Source organism: Cucurbita pepo, chromosome LG16 (assembly GCF_002806865.2).
Source record: "Cucurbita pepo subsp. pepo cultivar mu-cu-16 chromosome LG16, ASM280686v2, whole genome shotgun sequence".
In the NCBI taxonomy this organism is placed as follows: Eukaryota; Viridiplantae; Streptophyta; class Magnoliopsida; order Cucurbitales; family Cucurbitaceae; genus Cucurbita; species Cucurbita pepo.
In genome coordinates, this window is record NC_036653.1 from 3,852,085 (window position 1) to 3,861,780 (window position 9,696).

The 9,696-nt window shown below is 36.4% G+C and overlaps 2 protein-coding genes across 2 annotated transcripts in view; one reads left to right on the forward strand and one right to left on the reverse strand.

Annotated features, from left to right (window-relative positions):
• The window catches only part of LOC111777867 (probable disease resistance protein At4g27220), a gene marked incomplete in the record, with an annotated part of 7,476 nt that extends 2,231 nt beyond the window's left edge, over positions 1–5,245 (reverse strand). Inside the window, 2 exon segments of the mRNA XM_023657595.1 lie at positions 1–3,426; positions 5,208–5,245. Of these exon segments, the coding sequence (XP_023513363.1) occupies positions 1–3,330 (3,330 nt within the window).
• Positions 5,246–6,784: 1,539 nt separating this feature from the next.
• On the forward strand, positions 6,785–8,177 carry LOC111777819. The gene is made up of 2 exons (XM_023657539.1): positions 6,785–6,880; positions 7,354–8,177. The coding sequence occupies exons 1-2, from the start codon at positions 6,858–6,860 to the stop codon at positions 7,709–7,711; spliced, it is 381 nt and encodes a 126-aa protein (XP_023513307.1). The 5' UTR covers positions 6,785–6,857; the 3' UTR covers positions 7,712–8,177.
• The last annotated feature ends 1,519 nt before the right edge of the window (positions 8,178–9,696 follow it).

Genomic DNA, 9,696 nt, shown 5'->3' on the forward strand with positions numbered 1-9,696 from the left:
ACCATCCACCGCCACTCCAAAGTATCTCACATCAATCCAAACTCTATCCAATATGGGCGTCACTACAACTCCACGCGAAAACGTCTTCATCTTAGGGCATCCTAAAATGAACAAACGATCCAACCTGGGGAACTTAACCCTGCATTTCCCACCGTAAAAACTAACCAATTCCGGCAACCAATCCAAGCGCACCCTCCTCAATCCCCTAAAAACAACGCCACCCTGTTCTTCCTCCGCCGCAACCACGCACCTCATTCCTCTACAACAACGCACTTCAATCGACCAGAGATTCACTAGCCCTTTCGCCACTGTCAAGCTAAACAAATTCATCATTCCATTACATTTCTCCACGCTCAGCTCACTCAAGCTCCAGAACACCACTGATGATGGCAGTAATCGCTTCAAATTCCCACATTTTTTCACCTCGATCCTCTCCAAACTGTCCAACCTCGCGCTTGTGTTCGATGGAAACATGAATCTTAATCGCTTGCAGCCTTCAATTCTCACCGTTTCGAGTTTGCTGAAGGAATTTGAAGCCAACCCATCACTATGCCATAATGCCTCCAAATTGTTTCCTCTGGTGATTGATAAATGCTTCAATTCAGGAAATGAAACCCGTTGATCAAAACAGGGGATTGTTCTTTGTGGGTCTTCTTGGATGAACAATTTGGTGCAGAAACTCTTAAGTTTATCCACTTTTTCAAGTGTTAAAGAGGTTATTCCAGTGAAAATAGTGCTCTGTTCTTCAGTTTCTATCGATACAATCCCATCCATCATGCCACAATCCGTCACAGAAATATCTTGAAGATCTGCAAGCGCTTTAAGAACAGAGATTGAGAACAGATTTCTGATCTCCCCACATGATCGAATTGATATGGATTTAAGCTTCTTGAAAGGAAGGATTGGAGAATTCCTGGGAGCTAAATTCATCAATCTGTCCATTCCATAAACAGTCAAGAACTCCAAGGAATTGAACTCAGATCTGAACAGGTATGGCAAATTTGAGTGTCCATGTACATCAATTATCCATAGATACTTCAAAAATGGATACCCATTACTATTTGGATTGAAAACATCGTTTATAAAACGACCCACTGAATCCCTTACAACCAATCGTTCAGATCTTTTCAAAAGTGTTTCAAGCCCTCCATGAATGGCTTTTGGTAAAACAATATTAAGAATCAAAGTTGTTGCATATTCATGAGAAACCATGGGGAGAATAAAATCATCTGTTTTATTAACACAAACCCAGAATTCTTTCAACTTGCTTGATGTTTCCGAGGTTATCTGCGACATAAAGCGGAATTTTGAGATCTCTAATCTTAAACTTGAAAGGCGTGGCAGACGGTTCAGCTCAGAAAGTGTAACATTCTTAATTACTTCATCTTTGTACCATACTTCTTCTCCCCATCTATCAAAGCTGTCCCGTAATTTCAACACTTCTAGTTTGTTCATACTTGAAATAATATTTGCAGGAAACACCTCCAAGTTCGAGCAATTTAACACTTCGAGTACCTTAAGTTCTGTTAATTGATTCATAGCCACAGGTAAATGATCCAGCTCCTTGCAGCTACAAATCCTTAAGATCTCCAAGTTCTTCAGCTCCCCAATTGTGTCAATATGATTGAATTCACAGCGTAACAGACATAATGTTCGAATGTTCTTCAATGATCTCCAAGAAGTTTGGAGGAAACTCATCCCTGTTATGTCCAAAGCTTTAATCTTTTCCATTCCTGCAAAAAACCCATCTGGGATTTCAAGATTTCCCACAAACCCATTTGATGATCTTAATATCAAGAGCTCGAGATCAGGAAAGTTCAAGTTTTGGGGAAGTTTTTGAAAGTTATCACAGTTTACAAAGATAGCACGATGAGCTCCACTTTGATACTCATCTTCCCAATCACTAAGCTTAGATCCAAAGCTCAATGTTGGCATGATACCCTCCATTGATGCAATGTGTATGGCAACATCACGAACAATATCATGCATTTTGACATATTTATCACTTGAATGTTCAAGAAGTAAAGAACAAGATTTAAGATCATGAACCAATTTCAATACTCTGTTCTTCACATCCTCCCATGTGTTTATGTTTCTCAATAATCTCATACCCATTGCATACATTTGCAAATCATTCAAAGAAATCTTGTAATGATCTGGAAAAACACTGCATAAAAGGAACACTAACTTGGGTTCTTCTCCAACTAAATGATCATAGCTCAATCTCAATGAAGCATAAACTTTGTCACTAACTCCTTTGATATCCATTCCTATGGGGTTTCTTAATTTGCTTAAAGCATCCTTCCAATGGTTCATATGCTTCCCTTTCAATGCCTTGGCAATGGTATCAAGCGCAAGAGGAAGCCCTCCACATTCTCTTGCTACCATCTTAGCCAAATTCTCCATATCAGGAGTATCAAACTCATCACTAATGATAGTTGTGAAAAACTTCCATGACTCCTCTTCGCTTAAAGAATTCACCTGAAAACACTCTGTTGCGTTCATGTTGTTCATCAATATATCCTGTGATCGACTCGTCATAAGTACTTTACATGAAGAACAAGGAATTCCAATCTCTTTTAGAAGATCATATTCCTTCCATAAATCATCCAATATAATAAGAACATCCTCTTCCATTTTAGCCAAATTATTCCTTAGAAAAGAAGCTCTTCCCTCCTTACTCTTTGGTAATTTTACATTCAAAACATCTCCAATTTGTTCTTGAATCTGTGTAACTCCATTGGATTGGCCTACAAACACTTCAATCACTCGATCAAACACTTTTTCTTCCAAAACCATCTTCTTAACTTCATTAAGCAAGTAAGTTTTTCCAACGCCTCCCATGCCATAAACACCAACCCTGCTAACCTCTGCCTTTTGAAGTGCTTTCTTGATTTGTTTAGCCATTGAAATCTTGGATTCCAGAACAAGATACCCACCAGGAACAATGATGTTCTTAGTCTCTAAAAGCGGTGCAGGGTAGCCCACTTCCACAAAGTTGATTCTTTTGGCTATGAGTTCATGAAGAGCTTCAATTTTCTTCTTTGTTTTTCTGCCTAATTGGTATCTATCGATCAAGTTAAAGGCTGATGGGGTTGAAGAATTTGATGATAGCTCATCATGGATGGCGTTGTCTGCATCAGCCAACCACTTTGAAACTTCCTCGCGGATTGCATATGCGTTGCTCCTTGCCTCCTGGACTCGTCCTTGGACGTCCCTGCGCGCTGTCTTGAGAGCTTGGAGCTGCTCTTTGAGCTTGTTTTTGTTTCTGTTGTAGCAGAGGAGATAGCTTAGTTGACGTCCAATGGGTTTAATCACATATTCTCCCATTATTGATTCAGCTATTGGGACTAGAATTTCCACTCCAGCTCTTTGAATATCCTGCAGATGCCATAATCATCAAAATACTTGAAAGAAATTGTCTTTCTGTGAAAAAAAGTTGAGGTATGAACAAGATGTAGTAAGAATAATGGATTCCGCAAAAATAACCATGAAATCATTCCATTAAAAATNAAGATACCCACCAGGAACAATGATGTTCTTAGTCTCTAAAAGCGGTGCAGGGTAGCCCACTTCCACAAAGTTGATTCTTTTGGCTATGAGTTCATGAAGAGCTTCAATTTTCTTCTTTGTTTTTCTGCCTAATTGGTATCTATCGATCAAGTTAAAGGCTGATGGGGTTGAAGAATTTGATGATAGCTCATCATGGATGGCGTTGTCTGCATCAGCCAACCACTTTGAAACTTCCTCGCGGATTGCATATGCGTTGCTTCTTGCCTCTTGGACTCGTCCTTGGACGTCCCTGCGCGCTGTCTTGAGAGCTTGGAGCTGCTCTTTGAGCTTATTTTTGTTTCTGTTGTAGCAGAGGAGATAGCTTAGTTGACGTCCAATGGGTTTAATCACATATTCTCCCATTATTGATTCAGCTACTGAGACTAGAATNTCAAAATACTTGAAAGAAATTGTCTTTCTGTGAAAAAAAGTTGAGGTATGAACAAGATGTAGTAAGAATAATGGATTCCGCAAAAATAACCATGAAATCATTCCATTAAAAATATATATATATATATATATATATATATATATATATATATATATTTTGAAAAAAGGGACCACGAGACTCTGGAACGCCGAACATTGTCCTAATAGATCAGAAAGGCTGTGATAGACCCAACTACCACTTCAACCTAAATTATCTGTATCGGTCACAGGATACTATTCTACCACTAGATTAGTTTTGTTATTAAATTTACATATTACTCAAATATTGATTTAATAAAATCATATAAAGAAAAAGAATTTTATTTTAAATATTTTATTATCAATCATCTTAAATATTTGAAATGTTTATTTCTTTTCATATAAAAAAAATATTATCCAAAACAAATAATCTAAATTAATAAAAATACCTTTTAATTTTCTATTTTTCGCAAAAATATTTCTAGATTTTTCTTTTTAAGTTTTAATAATATTCTTCAAATTTTAAAAAAGAATCTAAAATATGTCTATTTCGAAAATATTCTTAAAAATTTAAATTTTTTTATTAAAATACAATTAGTACTATGCTTAAAAATTACTTATGAAATTTTAAAGTTAGCATTAATACCTTTAATTTTTATTAAAAAAAATGTTTGAGAAAGATTTTACTGTGAATATATAGACGAAAATTGTATTAGTATCAAAGTTTGTAGAGGATTAGACTATTTTTAAAGCTTTTTAAAAAATTTAAGAATATTAATGAACCTTTTAAAATTTTAGCTATTTTTTAAATAAGTTAAAAATATTTTTGAAACCGCAGGGAAGGTTTATTAATGCTTTTAAAATTTAGAAGTATTATTGAAACTTTATGGATATTTATTTTAAAGAAAGTCTAAATTTTAAGGGTATTTTTATTAATTTAACAAAAAAAAAATAATAATAATATTGAATTTTTATCTTCTCCTATAAAATAAAATAATTTCAAACCGTCTCTCTTTGATCACGAGAGTTCATTTTACCACTCTACCAACACATAATAGTTTTTTTTTTTNTTTGTAGTATTCTCACTTCTTCAAATTGTAAACATATCGTCTCTTTAAAAAAGACAACATATGATCGTACTTAACGAAGTAAAACTATATAGAATTAGAGGACGATATATGAAAAGAAACGTGAAGGATAAATTGATTATGGCATGAAATTAAAAAGGGTTTGTAAAGATAACTTACGTGGTATGTTATGGCAGAACGAGGGAAGAGTCGATTAATTTAAGGGAAGAGTTTAAGGGAAGAGTTGATTAGTTTAATTGAGTCCCAAATTGTATGATTTATATTAACAATATCATTCCCTCCTTCCTTGCACATTCATGAAGCTTAGAATATGCCTTTTCCATCTTCCCTTTTTTGAGTGTTCCTTTAGCCAACCCCTCCCTTTTCAACTCTCTTCTCAAGTGAGCTCATGAAAACTCTTTTCATCCCTTTTAATACTCACAAAATTATACAAATTCGGGTTTCTTTTCATTTTCCACTATTCATTCATCTACAAAAGTGTTCAAAACTCGAACCAACCTTTAATGACTCAAGCCCACAATAATGAATAGGTGTCACGATTAAAGACTCTATTGAGTATAGGAAAAAAATCAAGGTTGATGTTGTTGACTTCATAAACTGGTCTTGGAAGAGATCAAGGACTACGCGGGTAGGTAGGTTAGTATGAACATTTCTATTGAGTGTAGGAACGGGTCAAAGTCGACATTGTGATACCGTAAACTAGTCTCGAAAAGAGACTAGGGACTACACAGGTAGGCGATCATTGAGGAATCAATTAGAACTTCGTATAGACCAAAGGAAAGTTGTGGAACCCTATTAGGAGAAAGAAGTAACGAGAGTCTACAAGTATGTTGCTTACTGACTATATTTTTATACTCACCCCTTTTTCCCCTTTTTTTTGTCATGTTTCGGTCAAGGTGGGGAAGTGCTTTGGAGATGCACTATCACATAGGGGTGTCGACCCGGGGCGTCATTTAGTTGTATTCTTTTGTATTCCGTGCTCTGTTCTCTATTTGAAAATAACTTGGATATTGAAACTCGGGTTGTATGTCTTTTAAAACCACGCAAAATTTTACCTTATTTTCTACCATTTCAATGTTTTGTTTTATATTTATTCCGTTCCGTTTTGTGTCTGAATTCGTCTTTTTGTCGCAATCCAATTTCTCGAAAGCTCAAAAATTGAGTCATGACACAACCTAACTCAAAATTTATAGTTTGATTGAGCTGAGTTCGTTATATAATAATAGTTGTTTGAATTGAAAAAATATATAACTCACGTAATTGGATTGGGACGAAAGAAAAAATGTCCTAAACCCAATTCAACCCAAGAACACCTCTACTGTTCTCTTTTCCGTGGAAGATACCAAACTAAGCGATCTCTCTCTTCTTTTTATTCTCTAAGTCTCCCAATAATACATAAATATCTTCTTCATCATCAAAGCCACTCATAAAAAACTTCCTCTCCTTTTTTTTTTTTCTTGCACCCTCTTGCAATTCTCCTCTCATTCCTTTTCCAATTTTTTCAAACCAAAAAATTCCATTCTTCTTCATTTTCCTAATTTCATTCCAAAACCCATCTGCCTTCTTACCTAACAAGAAAAACTCCATCAAATATGGCTACCTTCCCAACAATCTTGCCTAATTTGAGGTCGTCAACAACTCCCCTTACTTCATCAAAAACCCTTGGCGAGATAGGAATCATTCTTATATACCTCTATCATGAGTTCAAGAAAACGTTTTGGATATATCCTCGTCTCTAATCCTCAATTGATGATATCCATAGCATAGATAAATCTTTAAGAACATTGAGGTTCTAGCAACTGGTCGAACATGTCAACTATTAGTGGCATTGGGTATTTGTTCTTCATTGTTACCCTACTTAGTTCTCTATAGTCGCATGACTGCATAGACCTGTCTTTTTATGCATAACCGCATTAATCTATCTTTTTTCTTCACAAATAATACTGGTGCTCCCTAGTTGACATGCTCGTGTGTGAAGGGCAGGTCTAACAACTCCTGCATTTGTTCCTAAGTTCTTTCAACTCAGTTAGTCATTTGATTATAAACTTGTTTTAATATTTTGATGAGTAAGTTTTTGGTTAAAAATAGCTGTTAGTATTTATTTTATAATTGTTGTTTATTTCTTCGTAAATAAGGCTGGAGTTATTTTGATTAAAGGAGTGGTTGCTGATTTGTAGCAAGAAATGTGTTATTTTTTAGTATATAAGGAAAATGGTGTCAAGTTAGTAAACCACCACAAGAAGACAAAATTAATTTGTGTGTCTTGCTCCTACCCCTCCTATTATTTTCTTTCATTTGGTATCAGAGATACAAGATCAAAGCCTATTTTCAATCACGTCTCACCTAGAGCTCGAGCTGTCAAGAAGAGAGAGAGAGATCAAAAAATGAGACAGGAATCGAACGACAGGAGCCAAAGCACCGGTGCAATAGAAGATGATGCCTCAAACGAAGTGAGTGTACGGATTCGAGAAAAGGAGGGATCTGTCACACTCAAATACCCGATGTTGACAAAATGCAACTATGCAGCTTGGGTGATTAAGATGGAGGTATTTATGATGGCACAAGGTGTTTGGGAGGCAATTGAATCACCCGAAACATTGGAGAAGATACGTTGCTACAGTTGGGTGCCAAGAAAACGACCAAAGAAGCCTGGATCATGTTGAAAAATATGAATCTAGGTGCGGAAAGAGTGAAAGAAGTTAGAACGCAAACTCTCTGGCGGGAGTTTGAAGTGTTGAGGAGGATAGGTGATTCAGAAAGTATTGATGAGTATTTTGGAAAACTCATCATTATTGTCAACAAATTGAGAGGCCTCGGCAACGCTGTGGATGATGTCCAAGTAGGTAAGAAACTTCTACGATCCACATCTACAAAGGTTCTTCAAATCACTTCAACGGTTGAGGAGTTCATTGATCTCAAAACGAAATCCATTGATGAGATTATTGGATCACTCAAGGCACATGAAGAAAGGTTGCAAGGGTTTGGAGAAAAAGATGAAACTGTTTTCCTCACTCATGCAGAATGGAAGGGACGAGAAAATGCAAAATCCTCAAAGAAAGAATGGAAGGATCAAGGCAGTTCCAGAGGAGGCAGGGGATGTTGGATTTCGATAATCAGCCAGTGAAATTCTTTCTTTTCGGTGAGAGGAAATCTTCGACAAGGGGTTGTTGGAAGAAAAATAAAATGCGTACATATAACAAAGAGAGAGAAAAGCTGAAATTTTGACTGCGCTTAAAATCAGGTTGTTTGATATTCTCGATAGATTTCCTATTTAAATATAAATTATCCTAAAAATGGCTGGAGAGGGACCAACTAAATTTGTGCCACTCCCTACAAAATTGTCGTAACTTTGGTGATCCATTCCCGTATTCTGAAATCGTGTGAATCTAAATAAGGAAAAACTGAAAAACTCAGGTTTTATCTAACAATCTTTTATCTAACAGGGGACGGGGTCGTGGAAGATGGAGAGGCTGTGGGTGAAGTGACTGGCATCGAGGAGATGAAGGAGAGCCACAACCTCAGAAGAAGAAATTCGACAAAAGTAAAATTAAATGTTACAAGTGTTAGTAGATGGGACACTTCGCATCAGAGTTTCCACAAAAGACGAACAACTCAACTTGATAGAGACGTAAAAGGATGAGGAGTCTTCATTGATTATGATAGAGGCGTGTGAAATTAAGACCACACATGACAAAGAGCCTGATTTTGTGATGTTAAATGAAACTATAGTGCCGCCACCAGCCAATATTGGGGCTGAAAATTCCTTGTACCTAGATACTGGGCAAGCAACCACATGTCAGGAGAAAGGAGGGTGTTTCGTGAGCTCGACACATCTGTTGTTGGAAAGGTACGTTTCGGTGATAACTCTGTAATAGACAATTGTGGTCGAGGAATAGTGCTCTTCAAATGCAAAACCGATGAACACTTGATCTTATCGCAAGTCTATTACATACCTAAACTCAAAAGCAATATAATAAGTTTGGGACAACTGGACAAGAGTGGAAATAAAATTGTTATAGAGGACAGTGTGATGAAGATATATGACAGGGTCAAGAGCTTGATTATTATGGTGACCAGAAAATCCAACAGATTGTATGTAGCAAAGCTGAAGCTTGCAGATCAGGTGTGTTTAATGGCAAATATCAGTAACGATGGTTGGCTCTAGCACGCAGGTATGGACACCTGAATTTTCACTCTTTAAAGCAATTAAATGACAAAAGAATGGTTGAATGGTTGCCGCAAATGACCCAGGTCAATCAATTCTGTGATGGGTGTTTAATTGGAAAGCAGAATATGACTCCTTTTCCGCGAACAACAAATTATCATGCGAAGGAGTCATTGGATCTCATCCATGGAGATCTATGTGGACCTATTTCGTCAATGACATATGGAGACAACAGATATTTCATGTTACTGGTGGATGATTTTTCACGATTTATGTGGGAGTTTTTGTTGAAAAACAAGAATGAAACAAGGGTGGTATTTAAAAAGTTCAAAATCAGTGTGGAGGTAGAGAAAGGCAAGAAGATTAAGAGCTTTAGAACGGACCGTGGAGGAGAGTTTGTATCTACTACTTTTAAAGACTATGACGAGAATGAAGACATGAAGAGATTTCTTACTGCACCATCTTCACCACAGCAAAATGGCG

Coding starts and splice junctions, on each gene's coding strand:
- LOC111777819 (XM_023657539.1), top strand. CDS start 6,858: ATGTCAACTATTAGTGGCATTGG. Junction 6,881..7,353: donor TCAACTATTAGTGGCATTGG/GTATTTGTTCTT, acceptor ATTTGGTATCAG/AGATACAAGATCAAAGCCTA.